General features: G+C 49.4%; 1 protein-coding gene across 1 annotated transcript in view; it reads right to left on the bottom strand.

Moving 5' to 3' along the window:
* robo4 (roundabout, axon guidance receptor, homolog 4 (Drosophila)) overlaps window positions 1-15,649 on the bottom strand; it is a 35,802-nt gene that overhangs the window by 8,871 nt on the left and 11,282 nt on the right. Inside the window, exons 6-16 of the mRNA XM_061249089.1 lie at window positions 15,445-15,572; window positions 13,574-13,689; window positions 12,562-12,793; window positions 11,629-11,750; window positions 11,065-11,236; window positions 9,836-10,030; window positions 8,697-8,739; window positions 7,214-7,329; window positions 6,311-6,625; window positions 5,276-5,383; window positions 5,033-5,171 (exon numbers count right to left, since the gene is read on the bottom strand). Of these exons, the coding sequence (XP_061105073.1) occupies window positions 5,033-5,171; window positions 5,276-5,383; window positions 6,311-6,625; window positions 7,214-7,329; window positions 8,697-8,739; window positions 9,836-10,030; window positions 11,065-11,236; window positions 11,629-11,750; window positions 12,562-12,793; window positions 13,574-13,689; window positions 15,445-15,572 (1,686 nt within the window). The remainder of the gene's footprint in view (window positions 1-5,032; window positions 5,172-5,275; window positions 5,384-6,310; window positions 6,626-7,213; window positions 7,330-8,696; window positions 8,740-9,835; window positions 10,031-11,064; window positions 11,237-11,628; window positions 11,751-12,561; window positions 12,794-13,573; window positions 13,690-15,444; window positions 15,573-15,649) is intronic.

The following is a 15,649-nucleotide window of genomic DNA, read 5'->3' as shown; positions in this document are numbered from 1 at the left end:
CAACACACCAGTGTTTTACTTGAGCTTCAAACTGTTGGCAAGAAAGCAGTACAATACTTGCGTGATCTGCATTCAGCCGAATCAGATCTTTGTTCCTACAGAGAGGAATTATTTCAGTTGAAGAGTGGATGCCACAAGCTACTGCATCCACTCTCTTCTGTAAGCCTGCTTTCTCAGGCTTGCCCAACTCCAGCTTCTCCTGCTTCCTCCTTACACCACAAGGTAGGGGAAGGGGGGTCACAAATTGATTCGGGTTTGTCAGATCCCGGTTCCACAGCTTGCTCTGATGGAGACTCGTCAGTCTCCTCAGATTCCAGTGCTGTTCACCACCCATGCAATGGTTTGCCCACCTCTTCCCTGGAGAGGGAAAGGGGGGACTCCATCCCAATGGTGGTCCATCTCCGCAAGGGAGAAACAGTCAGGCAAGTACAGGACTGCACCTTCCATGCCCACCCCTCTCGTGAGGAGGTTAGGGAACCCTCCTGTGGACACGGTAGAGGAGATTCTGCGTTATTAATTGGGCACACAAAAAGCAACGCTAATCCCGCTAGCTTTCCCTTTATAACTGAGAGGATAGGTGACAGCTCTGTACAGTACACTGACAGTGACAATTCATCTTCTGCCAACCATTGTGAGAATGACTGTTTTGTAGCTCCGCCCCCTAAACCAAACCGAGGACGTCGAGCTCCGCATGAAACGCATTCACATTCAAATGTGATTTCAGGCTCTCCTTCTCCAAACAGGCAGACTAGTGCAACTTCACATGGTCTTCGCTTTGAGGAGCTAGAGGCCATGGCGAAGTATGTCCACACATTTGACCCCAAGGACTCTGAATTTAACATTCAGAGTTACTTGAGAGAAGTTGACTACTGTCTCTCGGATCTGCCCAGGGCAACCGATCGAGAAAAGGTACGACTTGTATGGAAAACCTCTACCAGAGAGATCCATACATTTATGGAACAACTTCCACCACAGGTTCGTTCCAGCTATCCCAAGGTTTGTGAAGCGTTGGTAGCTGAGTACCTGCCACGGTTTGATCAGGCCACAGCCATGATCAAATCTGTGGAGGTTAAACATAGCCGTACAGAACGACCAAAAGACTTTTACCAACGACTTAAACATGCATTTTTCCAGGGCAGAAACGGACCAGGCTTAGATGAAGATCAAGCCTTCAAATCCCTTTTTGTGCACAACCTGCACCCCTGCGTCCGAACTCATGTTTCACTGTTTTCAAGGGGCCAACACTCAGCCCTTGAATTAAGAAATGAAGCCCAAATGGTCTGGGACACTTTCAGGATTGTGCCCAGGAACGAGGTATTGGAAACAGCTAGGCACGTTGTTCCAACCAAGCCCGCCGGCACTTCCCAAGTGGCCCCATTAAAGTCTAATGGCTCAAAACAACGGCATGTGAGTAAGTTCCCGGTTAAGAGCCACCGTGGTCGCTTCTCACACTCTGATTCCAGCCGGAATTGGAGAGAAGACCGACCCGGTAGGCCCAAGCCTCAGAGTCACCAGCATGACTCTGATAGGGAAGATACCTTGTCTGAAGAGAGCTTCTTCAGTTCCTCTGAGGACAACTAAAGCCTCTAACCTTTGTTCAGTAGTGTGTATGCCTTGAGTAACCACTCCAAAGAGCTATCTGGTCTTGTTCAACCTCCATCAAAAGACTGAATAAGACTGATCTATAGCCGTGGTCTCCTCACAGGCAGACTCCCAGCTGAAGCTTTGACCACTTTCTTTTGCACACCTTTCCTACCAAAGGGGGGTGGCAAAATAAACAGGTAGTTTATAGCAGCCACTTAGATTTGCATGTAGCAGCAGCAAATGCAGATCGCAAGTAGGTGCTGTAGAATCAAATCCGACACCTGTTATAACTCGTAAAAGTTCATTGCTTCTTTCTACACCTACTGAACCATCGTAAAGTATTGCATGTAGAAACTACAGGGTAATCTTTACAAGTATATTGCCACACCCCAGTGTGCCTTACTCCACCTCTTCCCCAAGCAAGACAAGACCACTTGTGAGCTTACCACATCAGTTAGAAATGAGACCACCTCTCCATTTCCTTCCTGATGACACAGCCATAAGGTTAAGCTTGGATACAGAAAGCTGCCCTAATTTGAAAATGCCCCCACATATTTCAGATGACAACCCTCGTCAGCAACCTGACTGTAGGGACTAGAACAATTGGTCAGTCTGAACAAGACTTCCAAAAAGGCTACAGCCTCTCCATCCTAGACCCCTACATCATCTGAACATTTTCATGGCTGGGTCATTCCTGTTGGTGCTCCACCTTCTGGACACCATCCAATAACTAACAAAACACCTGAACTAACAAAACGACTAACCCTTTCACCAAGGTTTCTTATGTTTTGTGACAATGTATTCACTGTTCGACCTTAGTGTTTCACATTGTTTGTATCATGTGTTTTAGACCAGTTTAGTTAATTGTTGATAAATGTCTGGATGTTTGTCAGTCAATTGTGAACTGTGCTACCGACCCAATGTACTTGACCTGTGGACTGTGAACTGACTTTTGTGCTCTCAAGGAACACTGGCTTCAGCCGCATCCTGAGACCACAGGGGGGATGTAGGGACTACAACTTCCACATTCCCACAGGAAAATTCTGCGACGTCCACCACGAATGACGTCTAACTTGGTTCAGCAAATCCCGTAATGGCGGGAGCAATAAACGGTCTCGTATAAGAGCAAGACACGTTCTTGGGATCTCTCTTCTGGCTCTCTTCTGCTTCTTCTGCCTCTTCTGCTTCTTCTCTTGGACGCACCCTTTTTGGGCATTCGCTTCAGCTCATCTGCTCCGAGACTCGGACAGAGGCTGAATGCTGCACAGCGCACTACCAGGCCTACGGACACACCCAGTTACCTTGCGGTAACTACGTGGCCTATAGTGAGTGGAAATTGTTGTACGCGGAACGCTACATCAGTTTACCCCAATAAAGCTCAACAACGAAACAGCAACGAACTTTTACACCTGGAAAAGGACCAGCGGATCAGACGACAACGCTGCTAAGACGCTAAGAAGGGAACACCCCAGCCTGCGCATCTCTCCCGGACACCATTCACAGCACCATCGCCGCTTCTACAAGGACAGCATGTCTTTTGGATCCAGCAATGCGTATGGACTCAGTAAGAAAACAAACATTCAGGCATAGCCAGTGTTTAGTTTAGTCTTAACTGTTTTTGTGAATCTGTGTTTCAATATTTACCATCCAACCATTGTAATGTGTTTGGTTAGCTACATATATATATATACGTGAATTGATTCGCCGTCTTTTGCGCATATATAGAGTAAAACTACGCAAGTAGTCCCTTCTCACAGCTAACTCTAACTCATTACCACACCCAGAACTCTAGCTTACTCAAGCTAGCTACTCGCACTTTTACCTTTCCTTTGTTCAAGCGACACGCGCGCTTGCGCGCGCCACACACACATACCCAATTAAATTTCCTTACTAACTTCCCGTTAGTTTATCTGTTATGTGTTTGTATGTTTGTTTAATAAATATATTTTATTAAACCCCGGTGTCCGTTTTGGAATCGCATAGACATGAGAGCCGAGTTAAAGCAGTCTTTCGAAGAACTTCCAACCTTCAGGTTATCGGTATGTTTCATCATTAATATTGGTTATTTTAAATATTAATTAAAATACAAAATTTGTGGTTAGATATTTCTGATAATAGTAATTTTATGAGACTGATTACTTTTAGCAGTTATACTGCTACACAACGTTTAACTGGCGCCCCGGTTTCGTAGAGAGTAAAATCCCTGCGTTATTTGGCGGCCCGTGCGAGGACCCTACATAATTTGGAGTCCCGTGCGAGGACCCCTACATAATTTGGAGTCCCGTGCGAGGACCCCTACAATATCTATGGCTGGGATTTATACAGTGATAGAAAAAACTAACGCACACCAAAACAAACCTGTGCAAGATGCAGGGTCACAGGAACATACAGGAGCAAAAAGGACAGTCTCAAGGGAAGGAGTCTTTCCTTTTTTTGTTCTTGACATTTTAACAGTGCAACTATTTTTATTTCCAATCCTTTCTTAACAACTCTCGTGTGTGTGCCGAGAGTTATTATTAGCTCAATCCCCCACAGGCGAAGCACTACCCGGTATATTAATGTTTGACGGTGAGTGGAGCCCACAGGGCCCTGCTGTCTCACTGATGCTATCACGTGTGACCGCACGGCTCTGGCTGCCGGCTGCCCCGCTCCAACCCCACCCCAGGCCTCACCGCTTTCCCACCGACCACTTCCTGACTTTGATTTACCCGCAAGCCACAAACTACCGCCCGGCTGTCTAATGAACAGCGTGGGCGGCTCACTGCCGCTGCCCAATCCATTACCTCCAGCCCTAAGCCAGAGCGAGTTTCCTGTCTGGCCACGTTAAGCGCTCTTCTGTTTCCTGCAGCGGGACCGCGCGGCTGAAGCAGGCTGAAGCAGGCCTCTGGGGAGTTTAACTGCTCAGGGAATGAATCTGTCTGATCCTTACTTATTGGTTTTTGACAAAACTGATCACTGCCAGCATCTCCCTTGAGGGGTTAAGAATTTATACTGAAGTGTACTTCTATTACTAATACTCCTCACACTGTGGCAAAGGCTGCTGCTGTAGTCTGACAGGCTTACTTTGAGCTGAATTGCAGAAGTATGTTGAATTGAAATAATTCTGGTTAGTATTGTTGTTCAAACGCACTGGTGCTGCGCACACAGTTCTGGGTATATTACTGTTGTGGGGGAAGCTGTGGATTTGAGAGTTTTTCTTATCTTTTGTGGGACTACAAATCCCACTGCACTGAACTCGGCTATTCGTCTGGCACTTATCCCAAGCAAGGTGCAAAGCTTCCCTTGTTATGTTTCCTGTCTATCAGTTCACACAGCTGTGTATCTGCTGAAGCAAAACGAGTGTACGATGAATGAAACCAGCAACTTTTGGCCACCCTGTTCCAAACAGGAAGCTCTGGTTGTGATAGATACTGGTCAACAAGACAGACAGACAGACAGACGCACTCACCCTTCCTCTGAGCTCAGGCTGTGGGTGTCGTCCAGAGGGAGAGGAGGCGGGGTCGGGAGCACGTCAATCAGGTGCAGAGAGGCGGAGTAATGCAGGAGCCGGGGGGAGCCCAGCGGCTTGGCGCACTCGGAGAAGCCGCCTGTGGGAGGGAACAGACGTCGGGGTGAGCGAAGGACCCCCGCTGGGTACGGAGCAGAAAGGAGCGAACCGCCAGGGCCCGGGGAACGGCGGAATAACACTCACCAGGCGGGCGTTGGCCCAGGCGCTGGGCGCGCGCACTGGGCACGCTCTGTACGGCCAGAGACTGCTGCCGCGTCGGGGCCAGAGGGGCGCTGTTCACGGCTTGGAGGTCTGCAGAACGACAACAACACGGTCACAACAACAACAACAAAACAGTCACAACTACAACAACAACAACACAGTCACAACTACAGCTACAACAACAGTCACAACTACAACAACAACAACACAGTCACAACTACAGCTACAACAACAACAACACAGTCACAACTACAACTACAACAACAACACAGTCACAACTACAACTACAACAACAACACAGCCACAACTACAACAACAACAACAGTCACAACTACAACTACAACAACAACAACAGTCACAACAACAACAACAACACAGTCACAACTACAACTACAACAACAACACAGTCACAACTACAACAAGAATAACACAGTCACAACTACAACAACAACACAGTCACAGCTACAACAACAATAACACAGTCACAACTACAACAACTACAACAACAACACAGTCACAACTACAACAACAATAACACAGTCACAACTACAACAACAACACAGTTACAACTACAACAACAACACAGTCACAACTACAACCACAACAACAACACAATCACAATTACAACAACAACACAGTCACAACTACAACAACAACAACACAGTCACAACTAAAACAACAAAGTCACAACTACAACTACAACAACAACAAGACAGTCACAACTACCACAACAACAACAACAACAACAACAACAAATTCACAACCAGGTCCCCTGACACCCAGGTAAAACACAAAACAGTGAAGGCCACGTATTTATGTATTCAATACGTTACGCAAAACAAAGTATGCCTAAGATTTTAGTTTTTTCTCCTTTGTTGAAAATGAAGGACATCAGCAGACTTTCTCATTCTACTTTCTCATAGTTCTTTCACCCAAACACGTAAATGAATCAATTCTTCCAAATCAAAGTGAAAAAATGAATCCAAGTTGCGTTGTAAGTTTAACTGAACTTCTCACCGCGTTTGTAATTTTTTTCCCATGACTCCTTGAGCACACCCATGTTGGGCTGGGCAGGGAGGGCCCGTTTCCACGGCGCCTGCCCCTCCCTGACAAGGGCGGATTTGAACAGCGGCTGAGAGAGGTGCGGGGTCTCCGCTTCCAGCTGCAGGCCTCCACGGCCCGCTCTGGGCCTTCGGGCAGGGCTGTTAAAGGTCTTCAGACCGTTCCCCGTCAGGTCCACGTAGAACGTGCCGTAAACGCCACAGCTGTCGGGCACGATGGGGACGGCCGTTTCCTGGGGGCTCGGGTCCTTCTTCCACCCATCTGCCAGAGCTTTATTCACGGAAAAAATAGAAAAACTGGTGACCCAATCAAACCTAACCAAGACCACATATGCTGGGTTCTGGGTGTGATGCAGACTGTGCGGTGGCAGTAGTAAAGCGGGTGTTGTAAAGAGTACAGGATGCGTTAATGACGCAGAGCTCTGTGGGAATATTAGGGACGGTCGCGGTGCGTGGGCGGTCCTGAGAAGCCGAAAAATGTCAGGCATCTGTGAGGCAGATTTCTGGGGGGGTGTCAGGAGGGGGAGGGAGAAGAGGGGTGGTGTGTATACTGTAGGTGGTGTTGACAAGCCAAGACACAGGTATCTATGGTAACATAAAATAACATAACATAATGACAAGAACAGGCCATTCTGCCCAGCAATACCCCCCTTTTCCTGCCACTAAGCGTACCTACTGTTTAGGTGCCTAAAGGCTAATTAGTATCAAGCACCATATCAAACCTGATCTTGAAAACCCTGAGTGTTTATACTTCCACGACATGTCCTGCTATTCCACAGTGTCCACTCTCTGTGTGAAAAACACTTCCCGATGCCTAATAGCAGGGCGTGGTGGCAGGGTGTGTGCGGGGTCGACTCACTGGTCCTCCTGAATCCCGGATTCTCTCTGCTCTGGGCCCACAGGCTGTGGTGAGACTCGTTAAATGGGGATGACCTCCAGACTCCGGACATCCAGGGCGAATCTGGGGCTGCCATCCTGCAGGAAAAGCCCACTGCTGCCATCACTCTACCTCTAACAGATGAGAGCTTGCCAAACATATACACGCCCAGAAATAAAGTGACAGTGGAGGTACATTTTTGTTCTTTATGGATCAAATTTCCCAAATATACCCTGAAAGTACAGTAACATTCTCTTTGGGTACAAATGAGTACATTTTCCAAGCAAAAAAGGTACGTTTTACAATATATTAATGATATATTGCTGGCTAGGGGTATGCACCTATTGGCTACTGGCCCAGCAACAAGCATTGGTACCTTCATAGGTACTTTTCATACCTTTATTTCTGAGAGTGTATAAATTCACTATATAAAACCAGCTCTGGATGTTCCATGAAAAACACTTTTTATTCAACATGCAGAGTAATCTGGGATTGAATATAAATTCTGGAAAAGGTCAGGAAGCTTTTTAAAAGCTTAAGGAAAATGTTTGATAGATATCCAAAGCCAAAACCAAACTATCAACCAGTGCAAAGTAGGTATTCTTACCGTGTTCATACACATTTTCCACTGTTTAATTGACTTTTAAATTACTGTGTGGTTTGCATAGCACCACGCTAGATTAATCCATCCCATCCATCCATTATCTTAACCCGCTTGTCCTGAACAGGGTCGCAGGGGGGCTGGAGCCTATCCCAGCATACATTGGGCGAAAGGCAGGAATACACCCTGGACAGGTCGCCAGTCCATCGCAGGGCACACACACCATTCACTCACACACTCATACCCATGGGCAATTTAGACTCTCCAATCAGCCTAACCTGCATGTCTTTGGACTGTGGGAGGAAACCGGCGTACCCGGAGGAAACCCACGCAAACACAGGGAGAACATGCAAACTCCACACAGAGAGGCCCCGGCCGACGGGGATTCGAACCCAGGACCTCCTTGCTGTGAGGCGACAGTGCTACCCACTGGACCATCCGTGCCGCCCACGCTAGATTAATGATGATTAAAATTGCAGAGGTAGAGTTTTAAAGGGTGATCTTTCTTAAGAGAATGTGGATAAGAACAATGAATCTTACTCCAGTTTACTAAAGTAAATATTTGCATTTTACTTCCGGATTCAGTATTGGGCCACCATCTGTCTGTCTGTCAGTCCAAACTTGTGCTGCACAGGTTAGCCATGGTTAGCCATATCCAATTATGTCTTACTGTAAATCATCACGTGATCTAATATCTAACAGCCTTCACTACCATACAGTCGCACAAAATAAACCGAGGTACAGTATATGACACACTGTTGCCAATGCTAACACAGAATAACAAATACATTCATATCACTGAACAGCCTTTCAGAGGTATGGACTACAGACAAAACAGAACTACAATGGCCTTCTCTCACCCACCTGTGCTTTATGATGAGGTCCTCACTCGTCAGTCTGTACATGCCTGCAGAGTTCAGCACAGACAGGGTGACGTTAAACTCAGAGATCACGCGTTTGGACCCGTGTTTGCATCATTAGTCTGAGCCTTGTCCTGCATAAGGGCAGGGAGGCACACTGTCACAGCAAACAAAAGACTATTGATGTTTGCAAACCAACCATTCTAGCAAAGTGAAATAAACTATAATGGAAGGGCAAGGCAATTCTCTGGAGAATTGTCTGCAGTTTGTCACATAATTATCTTTCAAGTATTTCAAGCCCTAGAACCATTGTTTGAAAAGTGCCTTGTAAACAAAAGCATTTATTTATTCACTTTATTTATTACGCTCACTGAGCACTTTATTAGGAACGCTATATTAATACTGGGTAGGGCCTCCCTTTGCTCTCAAAACGGCCTCAATTCTCTGTGGCATGGATATTACAGACATTCCTTTGAGATTTTGTTCCTATGTTGACATTATTACATCATGCTATTTCTGCAGATTTGTCAGCTGCACATTCATGCTACAAATCTCATGTTCTACCACAGCCCAAAGGTGTTCGACTGGGAAGGTCACTGAAGAACATTGACCTCATTGTCATGTTCATGAAACCAGTTTGAGAGGACTTCTGCTTTGTGACATGGTGCATTATCATGCTGGAAGTAGCAATTAGAAGATGGGTAAATTTTGGCTGGATTTTGGGTAAATTTTGAAAGGATGCACATGGTCAGTAACAACACTAGGCTGTGGCATTCAAGCGATGATTGACTGGTATGATTAACAGGACCAAAGTGTGCCAAGAATACATTCCCCACACCATTACACCACTGCCACCAACCTGGACTGTTGAAACAAGGCAGAAATCGAGATTCATCAGACCAGGCTATGTTGATGTGAAAATTAACTGAAACTCCTGAAACTCCTGATCTGCATGATTTTATCCATTACACTGCTGCCACACGATTGGCTGATTAGATAATCGCATGAATAACTAGGTGTACAGGTGTACCTAATAAAGTGCTCAGCGAGTGTATACAGTCTATAATTGGGGTTGACTCACGGTAGTTTCCAGTGATAATGTGTTAATCTGAGTTGACGTGGAGGGCGCAGACAGACGCTGACCTGCAGTTTTGCGGTGGCTGTGTCTGAGGTGGGGGGGTCTGGTATGGCGGCGGTAAAGGCACACAGCTGTCACCATGAGCGCACACCACAGGAGGGCGCCAACGCTGCCGATGAACACGGGGTCCCGCAGCACCGTCAGGACCTGCGCCAGGGCGGCCGAATCGCTCCGAACCGGGGCCACAGCCTGCAGGGGCTCTGAGGGAGAGAGACGGGAGGGTGTGAGTACTGCAGGGGAGAGAGACACTCAGAGAGACAAAGAGAGAGAGAGAGAGAGAGAGACAGAGAGATAGAGAGAGACAGAGACAAGAGAGAGAGACAGAGAGATACACAGAGAGACAGGAGAGAGAGAGAGGCAGAGAGATACACAGAGAGACAGGAGAGAGACAGACAGAGACAAGAGAGAGAGACAGAGAGATAGAGAGAGAGGAGAGAGACAGAGAGATACACAGAGAGACAGGAGAGAGAGAGAGAGATGGAGAGATACACAGAGAGACAGGAGAGAGACAGAGAGATACACAGAAAGACAGGAGAGAGAGAGCGACAGAGAGATACACAGAGAGACAGGAGAGAGAGAGACAGAGATACACAGAGAGACAGGAGAGAGAGAGAGAGACAGAGAGATACAGACAGAGAGGAGGATGTGAGTGGTGCAGGGGAGAGGGAAAAAGAGAGAGACACACAGAGGGAGAGAGAGAGATACAGAGAGAGATGAGGATGTGGATGCTCCAGGTGAGAGAGACAAAGAGATAGAGTAAGAGAGAGACAGAGAGATAGAGAGAGATACAGATAGAGAGAATAAGAAAAGGTTACCCAGAAAGGACGGGAGAATGAAGCAATGAAAGATAGGAACAACGAATGATAGGAAGAAACAAAGAGTGAAACAAAGACAGAGAGGATGAGATTAAGCAAGAGAGAGAAAGTTAGAGGAAGAGCGAGAGAGAGAGAGAGACTCCCAATCAATTCCCTCTTTCAGCCGGCTGATTCTCCATCTGCTCGGCAATGCCACATTTCCCTAGCGTCTACATAAGAGTTCTACAGAAGAGGACTCGTTATTTCGTGCTATTGTATTTTTAATCACTTTTCTTATTTACTGCGCTGAGCGCACAGTAACCAATGTACAGGAAGCGATTCAGAATTGTGTTATTTCCTCCATAAATCGCTGTAACAATAACAGGTCCAGCGTGTGGCTTGTGTTTGTTCACACCAGCTGGGCGGACAGTAGCACTGACCCAGGATCAGTCTGTGAGGGTTGCTCTGCACACCGACGCCCGCTCCGTTGGCTGCTGCCACAGTAACCCAGTACTGCTTCCCCGGGTCCAGACCGTTGATCTCCAGGCTGTGGGTGCCCCCGCCCACGGTCCAGTTGAGTGACTGCTGGCTCTCTGACTGTACGCACCACACCTGGCGCAGAGACGGACAGACACACACCTCAGAACGCTGTTCTTCTGGAATATTCTTTACATTCCCCCTAAAAAGTGTACCACTAAGCTCACTGCCGTGCCCCCCACACCAACGCAAAGTTCAATGGATCTTGACCCATTGGCCAGGCCTGTACTGTCATGTATGTTGCTGGTTGAAATCTAATGCCTCGGGAATTCATAAAGCTAACTGTGCTTTTCTACTGTTTTCTGAAATGAAGCCATCCAATAAAGGCCATCCAATACTTTCAGTTTGTTTTTATCTTGTTTTTATTTTGTTTTTAAATAAATTTGGCAGCCAACATTTGGCTGGGTACCCTATTTTGCAATAAGCAGTGAGTATTTGTGGCCACGTTGAAAGAAGAACACGGTTACCTGGTAGCTCTGAACGATCCCATTGTGAGCCTCGTGGGGGGGTGGCTCCCAGCTCACCTGGATCGTGTCGTTCCTCTCTGCAGCCATCGTCACGGCGATGCCCAGAGGAGGGGCGCTAGGGACTGAGGAAACACCAGATACTCACAATCAAACGCTAATCGCTATCCTAGATGGAACACCACTGATGACAGTTCAGCCTCCAGCTCAACTTATGCAGGTCCTTTCAAATACTCCTCAAATGTTCTCCCGACATTCAGAGAGAAGGATGGATTAAGATGGGGGTGTTAGACTCCAGACTTCCAGGGCTACAGTGCTGGTTTTTGGTGTGTTTCACTAATTGAGTAATTTAAGGGGGTTTAAGGTCAGATCCTGCAGGCCTCTTGGACCTAAGTTTCAGTTGAATATGAGTTTGATTAACCCTCTTGTGGGCCTCAGGGGTAAAAATTATTCGATCACAGCAGTGACCCTACCATTACAAAAGGTTCAATATTGCCATTTTTTAGATATATGGAAGTGTAGGGATACACCATCAGGATAGAGTGTCTTGTGAGTCTTTTTGTACCTTGCAGTTATAAAATGAGAAGTCTTGTTCAAAGGTAAAACCCACACATCCACTGCAGCAAATAAATAAAGTGCTTTGCAGTAAAAATGAGTGCTGTGTCTGTGCTTCAGTCCAGAGAGGCTAAAGAAATACCATCTCTCTGGACTGTGAAGTAAGAAAACAACAATGGTTGTTTGTACATGAAAAATATTGATTTGGGGTTTACGATTCAATGAAGAGGCCTTATCACAGGGGCTCCGGCGAAGCTGGGTCATTTCTGACCAAGTGGAAACAGGGTGCGTGCATAATATGAAGACCACACGAGGGTTAAGGCGATGGCTCGTGTTTCTATCCTGAGGCACCCTGTATCTGAGATAGCACACACTGCTCACCTAGTTCAGGAACCCGCAGGTGCTTGGTGTTACTCTCCCGGCCGTACAGGCCGATGGCATAGGGCCGGACTTTCAGCTCGTACTTGTACCCCCTCTTCAGGGGGCCAATCACGGCCTGGGAACCGGGCGAGGCCACCCTCTGAGCCGCCCAATCAGAGCTGGCGGGGAAAAGGGAGCGGTAGAGAACCTCAAAACCGTCCAGGTGATGCGGCTGGGTGTGGGACGGCTGCAGCTGGACACACGGACAGCAAAGCATGATGGGACGCCTCTAATCAAACATGCCCCAGGCCCACTCAGAAAAGAATAATCTCCCAAACAGGCTATCCAGAAGGAGGGCTAACAAAATTAAACCACAGCTGGTTCTCGTGCACACATTCACACATTAATAAAGCTTTCATATAACATAAATAATATCTTCATGAACATAATTACCTAAAAAACATGCATGAGCAATTTATTAGCTGGCCTACAGTAATATAACCCCAATTTACTGTAGCATGATTAGCAATGAGTGAATAGCCCTTTCATAAAGCTGAGTGATATTTATGGCTTTACATCTGTACTATTAATGTAAACTGTGACCCATAATGGTCACCAGAGGCAGTAATGTCCAGTAGCACAGTAAAAATTTCAGTGTTCATTTAATTCTAAGTTTATTAATTCTGCTATTATATAGGGATCAAGTCAACTCTATCAGAGCAGGGAAGATGTCTCTGCGTAGTGTGTACACTGCAAAAAAGACTTAACAAGTGTTTTAATCTTGTAATGAGACTAATAATCTTTTTTCCTTCAAGTTGAAAATATTCACTTGTCTGAAGTTACTGTTTGCTTGACAAGGGAAATTAACTTACCCTATTGGCAAATCTTGAAATGTGTAAAACCGTCTCACCTCATTTTTAGCAAAAAACATAAGTTTTAAGTCTTAATATCAGACTAAAATTCTTGCTGAGACTGGCGTATTTTTGTATTTTGCGGTGCATGTACGGCAGAGAGAGCGGGCGGGTGTTCGTACCTTCCACTGCAGCTGCAGCCGATCAGAGGAGGGGAACAGGGCGGTGGCGTTCTCCAGATCCACCCGCATGGCTGACAGCTCTGTGTGCAGCTCCTTCTGCCCGGCACTCAGCGCCTCTGTAACACACACATACACAGGCGGTAAGAGCGGTCGTCTCGCGGTCGGAGGGTTGCCGGTCCGATCCCGCCCTGGGTGTGTCAAAGTGTCCCTGAGCAAGACACCTAACCCCCAACTGCTCCTGACGAGCTGGTTGGTGCCTTGCATGGCAGCCAGTTGTTGTTGGTGTGTGAGTGTGAACAGGTGTATGAATGGGTGAATGGGTGAAGTTCTAAAGCACTTGGGATAAAAGCGCTATAGACCTCTCACCCCGCCCTGCTCCACCGCTCACCTTGCACCCACAGGCTGGCAGAGGCCTCTCCCTCTCACCCCGCCCTGCTCCAGTGACCCCCCCTGGCTCACCCCGCCCTGCTCCAGTGACCCCCCTGGCTCACCCCGCCCTGCTCCAGTGACCCCCCCAGGCTCACCCCGCCCTGCTCCAGTGACCCCCCCCTGGCTCACCCCGCCCTGCTCCAGTGACCCCCCCAGGCTCACCCCGCCCTGCTCCAGTGACCCCCCCTGGCTCACCCCACCCTGCTCCAGTGACCCCCACTGGCTCACCTTGCACCTGCAGGCTGGCACTAGCAGAGGCCTCTCCCTCTCACCCCGCCCTGCTCCAGTGACCCCCCCAGGATTGGACCGCCCTGCTCCAGTGACCCCCCCAGGCTCACCCCGCCCTGCTCCAGTGACCCGCCCTGCTCCAGTGACCCCCCCAGGCTCACCCCGCCCTGCTCCAGTGACCCCCCCAGGCTCACCCCGCCCTGCTCCAGTGACCCGCCCTGCTCCAGTGACCCCCCCTGGCTCACCCCGCCCTGCTCCAGTGACCCCCCCCCAGGCTCACCCCGCCCTGCTCCAGTGACCCCCCCAGGCTCACCCCGCCCTGCTCCAGTGACCCCCCCTGGCTCACCCCGCCCTGCTCCAGTGACCCCCCCTGGCTCACCCCGCCCTGCTCCAGTGACCCCCCCTGGCTCACCCCACCCTGCTCCAGTGACCCCCCCCTGGCTCACCCCGCCCTGCTCCATTGACCCCCCCTGGCTCACCCTGCCCTGCTCCAGTGACCCCCCCCCCAGGCTCACCCCGCCCTGCTCCAGTGACCCCCCCAGGCTCACCCCACCCTGCTCCAGTGACCCCCACTGGCTCACCTTGCACCTGCAGGCTGGCACTAGCAGAGGCCTCTCCCTCTCACCCCGCCCTGCTCCAGTGACCCCCCCTGGCTCACCTTGCACCTGCAGGCTGGCACTAGCAGAGGCCTCTCCCTCTCACCCCGCCCTGCTCCAGTGACCCCCCCAGGATTGGACCGCCCTGCTCCAGTGACCCCCCCAGGCTCACCCCGCCCTGCTCCAGTGACCCGCCCTGCTCCAGTGACCCCCCCTGGCTCACCCCGCCCTGCTCCAGTGACCCCCCCAGGCTCACCCCGCCCTGCTCCAGTGACCCCCCCAGGCTCACCCCGCCCTGCTCCAGTGACCCGCCCTGCTCCAGTGACCCCCACTGGCTCACCCCGCCCTGCTCCAGTGACCCCCCCCCAGGCTCACCCCGCCCTGCTCCAGTGACCCCCCCTGGCTCACCCCACCCTGCTCCAGTGACCCCCCCCTGGCTCACCCCGCCCTGCTCCAGTGACCCCCCCTGGCTCACCCCGCCCTGCTCCAGTGACCCCCCCTGGCTCACCCCGCCCTGCTCCAGTGACCCCCACTGGCTCACCTTGCACCTGCAGGCTGGCACTAGCAGAGGCCTCTCCCTCTCACCCCGCCCTGCTCCAGTGACCCCCCTGGGCTCACCTTGCACCTGCAGGCTGGCACTAGCAGAGGTCGTTCCCGCTTCGCTGGCGGCCGTGCAGGTGTACTGCCCCGCATCCTCCACCGTCACATAGTGGATCTGAAGGCTGTGGTCTGGGTTCACCTCATACCTGTGGAGGTCATAAGTACGTCATCCTTCTGTTCCAGACCACAGATACATATTCCTTTTTATATTCTTCTTTTATTT

This window comes from Conger conger, chromosome 7 (assembly GCF_963514075.1).
Source record: "Conger conger chromosome 7, fConCon1.1, whole genome shotgun sequence".
Lineage (NCBI taxonomy): Eukaryota > Metazoa > Chordata > Actinopteri > Anguilliformes > Congridae > Conger > Conger conger.
Note: the sequence above shows the minus strand (reverse complement) of the source record. Positions and strands in the feature narration are given on the sequence as shown.